Genomic DNA, 16,295 nt, shown 5'->3' on the forward strand with positions numbered 1-16,295 from the left:
ATTATCTGGCAAATCCTCCGTCGCGTTTCACGCCCGGTCAAATGTGCTTGTGCAGATCAGATCCGTTTTCTTTAGTGACACGTGAAAAAAGGAGCTCATTGGTCATCTATGATTTACAAATGAAATCAAAATCCAGAATTTCTCACCTCAGATTAACAGAGTTTAGTGCTTTGCTCATTGATTCCACTGAAATCCGTAATGATTTTTTAGCCCCTGTAATATTTTTTTTTTCTTGATATGGATGGACCACGTGTGTCCCTGATTGGCTAATCCACCTGTAAATCATTTGTCATTTGAAAAAGGGGAGATTCACCAGTGACCAGACTCACATCACATCAAGTATTGCATAAGTGTGTATTCTGTATCCCAGGCAAACATGAGCAATGGAGTATGGGCGAGCATGACGTTATTTACAATTTGAATTTCTTTTAAAAAATCAAATTGTAACTTTTTTCTTAGCAAACAAAATGAACCATAAACATATTGGATCTGAAATTTAAAGTTTGTCAGCAGAGTTAAAATCTTCCTTTGAAACTACTTAAAAAACAGAAAAAAGTGGAAAGTTTGCAGAAATGATCTAAAAGTATAAGTGATACTATATTCAAAGTAGTATTTCATGATGAATTCAAACTGAACGGTGCTTTTTTAACCTCTCTGGCCCCACTCCTTTCCGACCCCAAAACTACCTTACACATTTGAACTGTTTTGACATGTCCTTCGTATTAACTGATGGTATAACATTACATTCAAACCCTGTAGAAATCATAGCTGTCAAATTTGACCACTCGAACAAAGTCCACGTGTCAATCTCTCCTGGATATTTGAGCCTAAAGTACCCCGCTGGGACATTTCCTGTGACAGTTCATCAGTATTAAGAGTTCAGCCACTGTATTCAGCAGTGTTGAGCTCCCTCTGGTGGACAACACAACACCCAACATACACAAATTTGCAGTCTTTGCTACTTAAAATTGCATTGTATTTAAACAGCAGCGTCATTTTGGTAACATACATGCATACATTAAAGGTCCTGTATTACGCAAAATTGACTCTTGTGAGCCGTGTTATAAAACATACCTGGAGTTGTGTTTTGGTTCATTTATACATGTTTGAGTTACCCTTTATCATTAATCTATCTACATCTCCAAAGCTCAAAACGCTTTGTTCCACCTTGTGATGTCATTAAGTGGTAGTTTTCAAGCTAACACCTATTTTTTTACAGTTTGTTTTAGTAGAGATTGGAAATTTCAGGGCTGAAATTATCCAAATTATTGTCGTGAAAGTGTATGGAGTTTAAAAACACAGTGCAGCACTTCATGTATTACCACGTGACATCACAAGGTGGAACAGAGTGTTAGCTGTTCGCGACAAGAACTCAGCCTAAATGTGCAGGATTTGTGTGTTAAACGTGTGAATGAAACAAAACAGAACTCCAGGTGTGTTTGTGATGAGGAAACATTATAACATACATCAGAAAATAGCGTAATATGGGCGCTTTAAGTCTATATAGATGGAAAACATAGCACTTTGTATGCGTAACCAACCATGAGTTTTACTATTTGAATAAAAGCAATAACTTGGGATATTGTCCAGAGTTGAACTATTCAGGTGACAATAGTGGCTGCCAGTGTTGATGAAGTTTTTATGAAATTGTTGTATTTGTATGTTTGAAATCTAGCAGACGTAATAATAATAATGAACAGTACCATCTTTGCATTCAGACAGGGTCACCCGATTTTTTGCAACAGGAAACCTCCATACTGTACTGTGACTGGTGAGCCATACTCCCACAAAGAACCAACGGATAGCGACAAGACAGGACGACACTTACAAATGCTTTATAACCTAAAGCTCTATTTTGTTTATATGTAAATGTGTATATACTTAAAAATATATATCTGCAGATGAGTTGCTCGAGGATTTTGGAAAGAGGGAGAGCAAGTCTTTTGAGACCAAACTGTCCAGAAGCGCTTGTTTTTTTGTTTTTTTGGGAATTTTGAATTGAATTTTAATTTTTTTTTTTTTTTTTTATGGATCTCTTACAACCAGCAAATATGGCAGCACCTCTTTTTACAAAACTTTAAAAACCAGCATGTAGGACTCTTCTGTCAATGTGTCCACTTGAGTGATGAACTATGGGTTGGGTCAGTACAACATGTTTTATTAAATAATACAATTTTCAGGTTACGCAAGTTTGGTACATTACTTGCACTCCAAAAATCACAATTTTTAATACGTATATTTAAAAAAAACAACAAATCTTCCCATGAACATACACTGCTCATTAAAGCCCCACTCCGTAACATTTTGCCTAATATGTAAATTAAAGTCATATTATTTAGCTCATTATGGGTGTTTGTTTTTTTTAGTCAGAAATACCTGGGCGGGCTTGCCTCTCCAGAGACCTGACTTGTAACTGTGTGTCTGCATATTTTAGTTTATTTTATTTATTGGTTGAAATGTTACGCGGTGGTGCTTTAACTAAAGTGCAACCACATGGCCTTGTTGTCTATTACAATAATAACACGTTCAGGTTTTTAGTTGTTGCTTGGATTTTAAGCTAACATTAGCCTGAAACTATTTCCGTTGGAAGGTCTGCCACCTGCTTGTCTCCGTGGAGATGTTATTGCTTTGCCTGAAATGTTCCACAACATGACATTAAACTTAACTCAGATTTTTTTTCAAAAACAAGTGCGCAAAATTAGCTCGGAAAAACGTGCATTCTTACTGTGTGTGGGCTCGCTTCTCCACAGATCTGAGCTGTAACTTGACCTGGTGGAGTGACCTGCATGTTTCCACGGAGATACAGTAAGATAAGTTTAATACTGTGGAACAATATAGGCAAAATACGGAGACCGGCAGGTGACAAACTCAGAAAGTTCCGTAGTGCACATTTAGCAGTACATGTTTGACCACAATCCAAACTGTACCAACCCATAAGAACACTCAGTGGACCAAATATCTCGGGACCTCATAAAATAATCAAATTTAATAAAATAAATACTTGGTTGAGACTTTAAACCCTCCAAAATGTTATGTGTGGCTTGGCAAATACAGCAAAAGTTTAAAACCGTTCAGGAATTGCTGCGCTTGCGTTACAATCACTGCTCCTCTCTTCTCTCTGTGGCATAAACGCTAAAATATTCAAGAAAAAAAAAACTTTAAAAAGAAAAAAAAAAACTGAAAAGGTCTATTTTTGTACAAAGGTAATTTTATCCCCGCTTATGTACTTGTTTCTTCTCCGGGCGTGTGATGGTAAGGCTCATGTTGGAGAGCGAGGGGCGGGGCCTGTACCTTGGCTCCATGGTAACCGCGGTGTCGCCTTTACTTTGTCATGTCGTTGGACCTGTCGTTGCCAGATGGGAATGTCGAATTTCATTATAATTTTGTCTATTTTTGGAAGAGATGGAATTCTGTCTCGTCTGTTCTTTGTGGTTTGTTCTCGGATGTTCTTTCACGGACATTAAATGTTGTGAAAAATAACACGTGTTTGTCATTTTTTAGGTGTTTTTTAGTTGTTCGGTAAACTAAATTTGTTGAGATCAGGAAATAGGGGAAATAGGGATAATTTTATAAAGCTAACAAAACAAGGAACTTCTTATCCGAGCAAAGTAGGCCTAAAATTAATCTTTAATCTTATCAGAATATTAAAAATCCCAGAATAGAGGTGACTAGAAGCTAAATTAAATTAAAAACGTTTTTTTTCTAGCCTCAAATTTATATGCAGGCTCACAAATAGTATAATTTGTGGTAAAGTATGTTATACAGTGGTCCCTCGTTTATCGCAAGGGTTACGTTCTAAAATAAAAATATATATGTTTTGCAGCTGTAAAACCCCTCACCACAAACTTTATACACTTTTCTCACATTTCTCTCTTGTTTAAACTCTCTCAAAGTTCAAACCTTCGTAGGCGTCTTTGTCGGTGCAGAACGTTTCAACATTGTGGGTTTTGTCGGGGAGAAAACTTGCAAACATACAGCACTTCAGAGTCACACTGCGATCAAACATTTATGTAAATTTGGCTGAACACATTTGGAACTGAATAGAAGACATAGCACGGACAAGACTGATTGGCTAAGGGACTGTAGACCATTGTCCAATCAGGACGTAGAACACGATACAAGTCCGCGAAAAGTGACCCACGTTATAGTGAGGGACAACTGTATATCTTAAGATGAAATGAAAAAGTGAGATTCTGCTGTTAAAGAAACAACGAAAAACACAATTGTAAATGGTATCACTCACACTCACGTAATTTTAAGCTCTGCGCTAGTTTTATTTGTTTACACATGAGAGGAAATTGCATGGATCCTGGAAGTGTTAGGTCTTTTACTGCTTATAGAAAGCTCCGGCTCAAGATGGAAAAAAACATCTGCTTTCTGTTAAATGCACCTAGAACCAAACAATGATTAAAAAATACAATCAAAACGAATTTCAGTTAATAATTGGTTACTGTAAGAATGTGAAGCACGTCCTACCAAAACCAAATATCTGTTTAAACATGGACAATATAACGGGTGAATACTAATGAAGTGCCAAAGAAATACCATGAGCCAGTTTTCTAACATAAAACGTACAAAAACGTGTTTATTAAGTCACAGGTTGTAGCTGTTAAACATATTTCCAAAAAAAAAAAAGAAGAAATTCATGTCCAACTACATACAACAGAGGCTGGCTTTGTGCAGAAACTAATGATCTAATCGAGCAGAAGAGGGAAAAGAAAACCACAGTACAATTCAATGGAGTATGTACAAAAACGTCAACATACAAAAGTCAAATGTATCCATATAGTTTCAGTGGGTTGAACGCTAATTAGGGCCGCGATATATTCGAAAACGCCATATTCTGTCTGTTCTATCTCTTGACTTTTACGTTTCATTGCCGTGTTAAAATTCAAACTTCACCAGGACCAACACCAATCTTAAAAAGTGCACTATGTAACTTTTCTAGTGGATTTGTTTGCCACCTGCTTGTCTTTATGGAGATGCTACAGCTTTGCCAGGAATGTTGCGCAGTACAGTATTAAACTTAAAATCACCAGGTTAAGTTACAGGTCAGATCTGCAAAGAGCCGAACCCGGTCACAATTCGAAAACGTGTTAAAAGTATTTTTTAGCGACAAAAACACATATGTAATTGATTAAAAATGAGATACATGATACGCTATAATTGGAGACATTCCAGGCAAAGCATTAAAGAAGACTTATTATGCAAAATCGACTTTTCAGAGCTTTTAACCCTGGTATAGTTGTTTCCCCTTTGCATTTACTCTCTTGAAGTTGTTGTAAAATGGCCAAATATACACCGACAAAAATCTACGGGTGTCATAAATTATGTATATAGCAGACACAAGCGCAATACGTCTTGTTTAACATCTCCATAGAAACAAGTAGGTGGTAGACAACCTTTAAGGAAAATAAAAGTAACGTAATGCACCTTTGATTGCTCCCTAGTCACCAAATTCGGTGAAACGGAATAAGTTACCAAAACCTGTAATACTTCTATTCTTAAAAAGGCTCCCCACTGTTTGAATGGTATTGATATTTGGATAATAACCCCTCTTTAAAACACTGATATTGCAATTATTTTTCCATATTGCGCAGCCCTAATTCCATAATCGCCAGGTCCAATCGTGAAATCTTTGCGCGTCCCGGAGCGACCCGTGCTCCCACTTCTACCACCGAGCAAATGCCTTTTTCATAAGCGCGGGCATTAAATATACAACCCCGGGCACTTAATCTGAAGAGAGCCGTTTGGTGTCGGGACAGAGGAGAACACTTGGGTGGGACCACTTCAATAAATAACACAAAATCTGAAGACCAGTGAGTACGTTTTCAGAAATTCGAGGATGGATGCTGTTCGTGACGCCAAGCTGACAATGCAATACAATACAGTTAAGACAGTTAAGACAAGCCAGAGAACCATTTGATGAACTGTACAAGAGTGAAAATTGATGAGTTACTGTTTCAGAGTTAACTTAAAGCTACACTGTGTAACTTTTCCGGTCTGCTTGTGTCCATGAAAATAGTTATACAGCATGGCATTAAACTTCTCCATGGAGACGCCACGTTCGAGGTTGAATTTGTGTAGAGGCGACCACGCTTAAAGTAAAAATGCATGTTTTTCTATGCGTTTTACAGCAGTAAAACCACCCAAATGCTAGCTTATAGATGTGTTTAATGCCATACTCAGAAATATTCCAGGCAAAGCGATAACCATGGAGATAAGCAGGTAGCAGAGCCCAACCTTAAGTTACATAGGTGCAGCTTTGGAGTGCATATGACAGGTTTTCATATATTTTTTGTTGTTTTTTAAAAATAATTTGGTGGGATAACTGTAGTGAACGTGTGTCCTAATTATACACAAAGCAAGCGGCAGTTCGTGAAGAAAAGAACAAAACAATTCAAGTTACATGAAATACAAGAAATAGTGCTGTGTTCTACACCAAAAAAATTCACAAAAATTGAGCAAGAACATTGGAAGCGGGAGAGGTTTTCATCTAAAACACAACCACAATTCACGTGCAACATTAAAGACATTTTTGTCCATTTAAAAATAATTACGGGGCAGCGCTGGGGACGGGCTCTTTCATAGCACATAGCACATCCAATCTCGACTAAAAATGTTCAAATGGCAACCAGAGTGTGTTCAAAATGAGACTATAATAAGAACAGAATTCTGTATTACCGTAGTTTTCATAAATAGCAACGGGGGCTGACCATATTTAAGCTTAAAACAGCGAAGTAAACATGGTACACGGAGGGGGCGCACTCTCATCCAAGTAAATTAAGTAAGCGCCCCTACTGAAGAACGTGGCACCCCCATAGCCCCTCTCCAACCAAAAAAAAACAAAAAACAAAAAAACACCCCATCATTTGGTATATTATGTGTATTGTGCATCTTTCATAGTTTACATTACAGTATGATAAAAAGTTATGGAATTACCTCTTTTTTTGCCACTGCTTCCGATTTCCAATCAGAAAATATAGGACAAGTAAGATTTTTTATGAAATTTTAAATTACTTTTTGAAACCTGTCATATGCACTTTAAAACCAGAACAATGGCGGATTACCAAACATCCAGGACAAACATTCGACAAAAACATTTCAGTCTGCTCGTTAAACTTCGAGTTCCGAGGGGGCTTTCAGTTAGAAAATGTTTCTCTTTTCTTACAACAAAAACTTTATTTTAAAAAAGAAAATAAAATATGAAAGAACTGTGGCAGATTGAAACAGAGCGCTTAACAGTCGCTTTTCCATAGCTTGATGGTTTTGTCGTTTTCTAAAGCTGCAGAGGCGATGATGTTCTCTGTGGGGTGACAGGCTGTTGAGATGACCACATCTGCAGAGACAGTACGCAGATATTACTGTAGAGTTATGAGGGTAAACTTGATTAAAGACACTGGGAACAATGGCTGCGGTTACATGCACACTCAAAATTTGATTCACATACATTTTTTGGAGTTATAATATTAAACAATTTAAATGTAAAAAGGCAACCTTATTTCTTTGTGATCATGGCCCCTCTGATCACTCACATCACAGTTTGAGGTCACTGAAATAATTTTTAAAATCCAGAAATCAGATTATAATAATATATATAATTTTGGTGTGCATGTGAACAAGGCCAATTACCCTTTTAGTGTTAGTAAACAGAACCCGTGTATCCTAAAGACTTGTGCCAACGACGAGGGGTATCTGTGTAATCCTCAGTCATCCAGGTTTGATCCACAGCAAAAGACAAAGTTTAAATCTGTCAAGTGGACAAATCTTTGTGGGAGTGAAGATGTTTTGCTGCTCATCCAAACCGCTTCTTCAGTTCACTCTACACTACAAAAAACTTCCGTCTTTTGCAATGTAGAGGGGTATTATAATAGCCCGGATTGGACTACTTTACCACGTTGTGTATAGTTTGGCCTACAGTAAATCATGCCTGGGTATACTCTGCTACCTAAGGCTAAACTAGCGTTGTCACGATACCAACATTTCAAACTCAATTTTGATACTAAGGAATAGCCTCAATACTGATACCATGATTATAATAAACACTCTTTTGACCATAGAATGTCATTTTACTTTCTTTGATATTATTATGTGGCCTTATATCTGTGTAATCCCTCTGTTGTCCAGGTAGGTTCCACAGTGGTCCATGGGCGTATATATGCTAGTCTGTTATACGGGATGGAACATTGGCTCCACTGCACTTTCAGTAGGTGAGTTAGCTTAAGCCTCCACGCATCACAAACAATGAATAACCACAGAAGTTTGGCGACTAACAACCACTCGCCTACACATGAGTAAAACCAGAGCCTTATTCGAAAATGCCGCTATGGACTGACAATTAGCATAAACAATAAGAGAATCTTCATTTGGCCCACAGTGATTAAATTCCAGTGTTGCAACCCACTGAACAGCAAGAGAATAGCAATATACGCTCCAAAATAAAGTTATAAATAAGTCTAAATGAAATGCTTAATCACTGGGTTTCAACTTCCTATAGCCAATAATATATAATACAGAAAATTAATATGGTTAAAACTCAGATAGTGATTTGTAGGGTCTGCTCACCAATAGGCATGAGGAGATATTGAAAATTGGTGAAAAATTGCGATTAAGGATTATTGTTCCTGACAGTTTAAAAATGTTCTGGATATGAATAATTACAATTTTAATGTTATAAATAGGTTCCATATTTAAACAACTGTGATAACTCTGGTAACTGCGAAAACAACAGTGATCTAGAGGAGATTATCACAATTATATAAAAAGTGCCACGAACGGTTATTACATCATCACAGTCTAGCGTCTGTAAACCACCAACACACTCCCAGTAGGATCTAATATCATCACAACTTTTAAGCAACAGTCTGTTAAACCCCATAAAGCTATTTCAGGACACTTCTGGCACAATGGGATATTTCACAATGTTCAGAGCTTTGGTTCAGACATGTACAGCTTCTCCAAGTCCAGGAAAATGAACTACTCTTTGTCAGAGATGTTCTGTTGCAATCGAAGTGTCATGAAATATAATAACTATAGGTGAGAATTTTTTAATGCTTCTGCTGAACGAGACAATAATTCTGAAAAGCTAAGACTCACTGGTTGACCAATGCACCATTCTCAAACTGGGACTCTTGGGCCATGTGTTTGGGGTTCGTGAAAAAAGTACAAGTTACATTTCTGATGGAGAAAACTATTGCATAATCAGTAAAAAAAACAAAGAAAAAAAACTAAGCACAATTAACTAAACACTATTCACAATTACTCCTACTTACACCTAACATTGCTGTTGTGGGGGTCACCAAGAGATTGCTTGGCCTGGAGTGTCCCACAATTGATACTCAGCTGCAAAGCTGATGTCATCAACATTCCCTGGGGGTGTGATGCTAACTGTAGGCTCAGTTCTGTCTGTGACTTTATGGCTGAGAATTTAATCTGAGCTTTGTTTTAACACAAAAAACACTGACTTAGTTGGAACCGCAAGAGGTGAACGGATTTGTGCTCTTAAAACAAGTCCCTCTCAAATAACATTACAGTCACAAGCTAGCATTAGCCAACAGTTTTTTTCAATTATTAGTGACACCTTCTTGAAAATCAAGGCCCTAAACGTGAACATGAACACTCAAATCGATCAGCCTTCTGAAAATGTGTTGGTTATAGCCATTTTGTATTTTTTCTTGAGTTTTCAAACTATCATAAAAACCTTTTTGACTGTATTTACTAATGCATGCATAGTAACTGCTGAACATTCCACCATACACATCCATGCAGAACACCCCCAGCGAGATGTGACTGCAAAGTAAAGTATAAACTAATCTAACTTTGTGGCAAATGTTGTAAAGTATATTTTAGGCCATTTCTTAAACAGAAAACACTCTTCTCACATTCAAACACTCAATTTCTATAATTTCAGCCCTGGAATTGTCAAACTATACTGAACTAAAGGGAAAAGGTAGCTGTTAATTTGAAAAGTACCACTTCATGACATCACAAGGTTTAACAGAGCATTTTGAGCTTTGGAGATGTAGACAGACTAATAATAAAAGATTACTCAAACATGTGTGAATGAAACAAAACTCAACTCCAGGTATTTTTTTGATGAAGTAACATCATTATGACAAGGCTTAAAGTTCATCAAAACACCCTTAAATAAGCCTATCAGAAATATAAATAAAAATTGTCCTACCTGTGTGTCCCTGTAATTTCTGGACGATCTCCTTGGTCTGCAGATTCCAGATGTACACCATGTTGTCCTCAGAGCCGGACACAATCCACTGGACACAACAGTTCAACAGTCAAACAGAATGTACTGACAATGATACAAAACAACAGGGACACAACCAGATCAGAACATTACCTTTCCACCAGTGACAGAGAAGTTAGCAAATATACAGTACTTCTCATTTTTGTGGCCCGTGTAGGTTTTTAAGCACTGGAGGGAAAAAAATGAAAGATTACTAAATAAGCAAGCAGGAACACTGAATGCTTCAAAAAAACTATCACAATACATATTGTAACAAATGAAATTCATTATTCATTCAATATTAAATTTACTGTCATTTTTTGAACACAAAAATGGCCTACTGTTTTGCAGTATATCAAGGCATATAATAACAATAACAATGCCTTACAGACTACAGGCTCGTCGAAGCCTCTTAAAGTGCTACACTTCCCCACCAAGCATGGAGTGAATGAATAATGGTTGTTACTATTGTAGCCACAGCTGCCCTGGACAGACTTACGAAAGCAAGGAAGCCAATCTGCACCATCTACTCTGACCATCACCAACACAAACATACACTCACCACTTTTATAATAGCCAAAGTGACAAGTGTCTTGCCTAAGGACCTGATGATGAACTTGGTTCGTTGGGTCGACCACTGCTCTAACAAATGAGCCTCTAATGCCCCAGAATGCACTTGTATTTATGTTGGAACTAGGTGCCAAAGTTAGAGCAGCAAATTCAGTCACTTCTACACGAGGACTCATGTGTCCTTACGCAGTACATTTAAGTGTCTAATATCTGCTCAAATGCAAGCAAGTTCTCAAAGTTAAACTGAAATTATGCAATATGATTTGCTTATATTTTTAATCCAATCAAAACAAGAAAATATGGTATAAAATTCAACATTCTGACCTTTCCTTTGCTGTAGTCCCAAAGCTTCAGCGTGCTGTATAAAAACAAGCACAGTTAGACAGATGCAGCTTTTTTATTAATGTGTTGATAGGGGTAGAGCTCCATCTGGAGGCCGTACGAGCACATAACCACACATGGGTGAGGCAGTGGTGAACTCACTTGTCAAGCGTTGCTGCCAGGATGTATTTGCCGTTTGGAGAAAACTTTACGAACGACACAGGGGGGTTGTCGTCATCTGAGAAGATATGACAGAGGTAAGTTGGTTCATTGTTTAAAGTTTATGAAAATTACTACATTTATTAAGTCTTACCTATGAGTGTTTTTAGACATTGTCCTGATGCTGTGTCCCAGATACGACTGAAACAAAAAACATGACCAAATATTGTTTAATAATAGTCCTACTTTCTAGTAGTTATTTCCTACTGTTATGGTTAGAGTTAATGGTAGAATCTGTAGTAGTTCGACTTCAATCTGCCTGAACTCATTATAAAAACACAGCATTCTCACCATAGCCCGTCGTAGCTACTCGACACGATCAGGGAGCCATCTCTGTTGAAGTGAACCTGAGGAGACCCATAACATTCCCACGTCACATGACATCGACAAGTCAAAGCTCATCATCGTGACAACCATCTAAACACACTCACCGCAGACACTGGATCCGAGTGAGCCGGCAGCGTTTTCAAACATTTCCCCGTCTTCACGTCCCATATCCGAACGCTCTCATCAAACTATGACAGCACGGACAGGAGTTTAAGAGGAGATGAACGATGTGAGAACGGTATCATGAGCTGACATCTGGTTTAAATTATAAGCTTTTTAGTCTCTCTCGCACACACTCACCGATCCGGACACAATGAGGTTGGACTGTGGGTTGAAGTTGCAGCAGAAGACGTAGTTGCTGTGACCCTTTAGAGTTTTCAAGCATTTGCCCTGGAAAGAGAAAAAAACTTAGAAAAGGGTCTAATAGCATTTTACAATCCAAGTTTCAGCTTCACGGAATGAATCATGTAAGATGTGTACATCAGGTCAACATATTACATTAGAATTATATATAGGCTGTGGTTTGTGAAACCAAAATAACAAAATAAGTCAGAGTTGGACATTTGAGCCTAGCTTATAAAGTAAGCCAGTTTTATGAAACAGCCCTCTGCTTTGGATAATGTAAACAACAATATTCAGACATCATCTTTTGTCTCACCGAGTTGACATCCCAGATCTTCAGTGTTTTGTCGTCAGAGGCAGACACCAGCAGGTTGGAGTCAGACGACCAGGCTACATCCGAAATGCCCTGTACAAAACAGCACCATTTCAGATTTACAATAATGTTCTTTCCAACACAAGAATAAAAAACAGTGGCAGACCTCCACCTGGTTTAAAAAATGTATTAAAGATCCCAAAGACTTGGATCCCTTTAAATAGAAATGAATCTCATCTCTATTGTGCATGACAGACCAGGTAGACCCTCACTCACCAATTTGTGTCCGGATATGGTTTTCTCAAATTTGCCATCATATGCTCCCCAGATTTTTATGAGTTTATCAGCCGCTGCAAGACAATATATATAGCATTAATATTTCTGCATTTATTAACAACCCATTCTTTCGCAGTTTTGTAACATTTGTATTTTATACTCACACGAGCTGGCCAGCCACTCTCCACTGGGGCTGAACTTGACTGAGGACACGGCCTTAGTGTGACCTGCTAATGTGAACTTCAGGCTGTAGTTGGGCTTAGCAGGTGCGGACTACAAACACACACAACATTAAGTGTATTAGTGAAAAAATGTTTGTGTTACAAGAAACAGTATTAGGGGTGGAGGATGTCCACACAAATGATTATCTGAATATTGCGCATCATTCCAAATAAAATCCTTTTTTTGACCAACCCACTTTCACTGCTCGCTCCTTCTTCTGATTCAAATTTTGAATAGTGATTAATCGCATGTTGCGCGCAAAGGTAAAAAATTATATAATTAGGATTTTTTTGGCTCTAAATAGTTCTTTATTTTACAACTTAGGTCTAAATGTATTGTAGTATTCACCCACTGTTTTGCTGCTTTGACTTGGACATGATTTTTCTAAGTATTTGGGATTAAATTATTTAAAAACATTATTAGCCTATTGTATTATTTTCCTAAAGTCTACATTCTTCCTACAAGTCTAGGGTTGGAATGTTATTTAGCCTTTTGAAGCGGAAACATTTTTTTCCCGTGGTTGTCCTGTGTAGCCTGTTGCTCCTTTCTGCGTACTATGAGCCTAAAAGAAGGCTGGTAGAATCCTGGCTTAGTCTTGTTTTAGTCCTGATTCAGGTCTAATAAAAACAAGTCCTCCTATTTAGTCCTCATTGAATCCTGGTTCAGTTCTGGTGCAGTTCTAGTTCAAACCAGCTCAATGGCTAAATATAAAGTTTTCAAAGTAAACATAATTTATCGCGATTCATTATTTTTTTAGTTAATGCAATAAACGCGTTAACATGCCCAGCCCTATAAAAACACATTCAATCGTAGTACTTTCTTTATATTATCCTGTGGCTTTATATCAGTGTAAACCCTCAATCGTCCAGGTAAGTTACATACAGGTACATGGGCCTATAGTAGTCTGTGTGGTCTAATATTAGTTCTGATACAACTTAAAATAATTCTAAAGCTATTAAGGAAAGGTTCATTTCTGTCCTGTGAATGTGACTATTTTATTATCAATACCTGCTGTAGACAGACTGCTTGGTTTAATCAAGAACTTCCACTTTCCCAAAGATGGACAAAAGGTGCCACATCAGAACTGCTGCATCTGCATAATCTCAGCAGGTTCAGATGACCCAGTAAAACTTAAATGCCCACTGACATCACTGTGCTGACATTAACTCTGTTTTATAAACAATGTCTGTGTAGCAAAACAGTGACAAATCACTCTCCTCTCCTAATATTTTTATCAGCCAGACACTGGCACCAAAAACAATCTTAGGTGAAATTTCACATTAGTTTTTGTATATTTATGGAAAATTGTTGTGTGGGAACATGGGTAACGTAGGCTTGTGAGTCAAGCATTGAACAGAATCTTACACCTAAAACATGAGGACGATTCGAATAGGGCCCGGGAGAGATTCCTAAAAACACTCAAACATGCATTGATGATGTCTAAAAAGTCTTCAGAGATGTTTTTGAAGAGGAGCAATACTGTAATGTGGTAAAAAGCTCATTTCAATTTCAACAGTGATTTGTAGGCAAAAGTACAATCACTACTACAAGACTGGTGCATCTCGTATATGATTAATCTGGTTACATCATTGGGGTTGCTGCACTTTACCTTGCTTTGAGTGGCAGAAGCTGAAGGTACAACTGGAGGTTTTGTGTCGGTTTCTGGCTTCTTATCTTCTGACGACATGGTGAGGGACAATCATATACTTCTCACTGTAAACAAAATAATGTATAAATAAACAAACAAACAACAAAAAGACAAAACTATTATTCTGTTCAAAGATCTAAAAACCAAAGATATCATACACTGTAAAATTAGCAGGTCATCTCTGTCACAAACCAGGTCACTTTGGGTAGAAATCACATATTTTAATCTGTACTTAATCAGCTATGTGGAAAATAAGTTCAGATAATTTTGACAATTCTATTTTGCAAATTTCAATAACAAGTCGACTGGTTTAGTACTTTATAATATTGGTTTGTTAATATCTTTGTTATTGGTTATTAATCTCACGGGCAATGTTGACAAATACACTATACCAAAATTCAGGAAAACAATGAAAATCTTTTGCATCTCTGTTTCTGGTGTTAAACTATAGAATGACTTGAGCCTAGATTTGAAACAATGTTCAAGCATGATAACATTTAAGAAGAAGTAATTATAAAGAAATTACATCTATGAACGAAAAGCACTAATTTGAATAAATGTTTCCATTAGTTCAATACGTTCATTATTAACTTCTAACAAGAAAGTGATTTTTTAAAGTTTCAATTAGGAAAGGGGATGTTATTAAATAAAGTATACTTCTTCCCACTCTTTTTTGAAACGTAAACTTCCAGCTCTCTAGGCTTTGTATCATGTTCTTCGTTTTGATTTTTCACTCTCTTACGATGTTATCATTTGTGCAACAACTTGTTTAATAGTTTACATGGATGAAATAAGCTCATTCATTCAAATTGTAATATGTTCAATGTCTGTTTCCATATGACTGCATGGAATAACAATTTTTCAACCAATTTTCAAGGTTCAAAATGTATTATATGCATGTTTCAAGAGATGACAATTTGTGAAATCTGTCTGCACATCATAATACAGTACAAGTGACCGGTGCTTTTATTGGACAATGATTATAGACTGATAAGATCTACTGCAGCTTAAATGCAATACAGCATTAGAAACCACGTAGATGCGACATTATTGAATTAATTATTAAACAAAATAAAATAAAAAGTTAAGGCAACGCATAACAATAGGATACACGTTGGAGCAGGGTGAAACGTGGAATAAAAACATCAAATAGGAACAAAAAGCTAGCCTTGCACGTCACACCGTCACACAGTTTGAACGTATTCGTATAAAAACTACAATGAAAAGGAGGCTCTACCGTTTCCAATAACAATACACCGACAAATGCTGCAATAACCGCATTTATTCAGTAACCAGCGATCCAAATTTATGAAGCCATGCCATGAAGCTGTTGACAAATTAGCCAAGCTGTAGCGCAGCGGGCCCACCATTCCTGCGATCAACAGTCACCGAAAAGCCCTCCACTCACCTGAAAATGGCGTTGTTTTCGGGCAGATCGACCGCCCCTCCGATTAAATGTCCGTCAGAGTTTTTGTATTTTATTTTTGAACAGCCACAGATCGGGTAAAACGAATCGCAGAGCTCGGTCGTGGGGTTTTGCTTCTTGCATGGAGCATTAGAGGAGAGATGCTAGGCTAGGCTAACAGGCGGGGAATGCGGTGCTTCTCTGAGCATGCGCGCTACGACGAGGAATTACGGGGGACAGTAAGGGACAAAATGAACCAGTTGAGCACGCGATTGTCTTACTTTTTTAGTAATTTGGTATTATGGCAAAGCTTAGAAGTATACTTTTTAGATAGTCTAGGACACTTTTACATTGGGAATTGCCTTTACGGGGATTGAGAAAAAGGATTAATAGGATAGTCAACTTTTTTATT

The 16,295-nt window shown here is 37.4% G+C and overlaps 1 protein-coding gene across 1 annotated transcript; it reads right to left on the reverse strand.

Moving 5' to 3' along the window:
* Positions 1-4,559: 4,559 nt before the first annotated feature.
* wdr5 (WD repeat domain 5) lies at positions 4,560-16,099 on the reverse strand. Its single transcript, XM_033976281.2, has 14 exons — positions 15,887-16,099; positions 14,440-14,543; positions 12,773-12,881; positions 12,609-12,682; positions 12,336-12,425; positions 11,978-12,067; positions 11,782-11,865; positions 11,642-11,697; positions 11,445-11,491; positions 11,294-11,369; positions 11,135-11,168; positions 10,355-10,429; positions 10,184-10,271; positions 4,560-7,339 (listed from the first exon to the last, which is right to left on the reverse strand). Exons 2-14 carry the CDS (start codon positions 14,515-14,517, stop codon positions 7,239-7,241), a joined length of 1,002 nt encoding a protein of 333 aa, XP_033832172.1. The 5' UTR covers positions 14,518-14,543; positions 15,887-16,099; the 3' UTR covers positions 4,560-7,238.
* Between the last annotated feature and the right edge of the window lie 196 nt (positions 16,100-16,295).

This window comes from Periophthalmus magnuspinnatus, chromosome 12 (genome assembly GCF_009829125.3).
Source record: "Periophthalmus magnuspinnatus isolate fPerMag1 chromosome 12, fPerMag1.2.pri, whole genome shotgun sequence".
Lineage (NCBI taxonomy): Eukaryota > Metazoa > Chordata > Actinopteri > Gobiiformes > Gobiidae > Periophthalmus > Periophthalmus magnuspinnatus.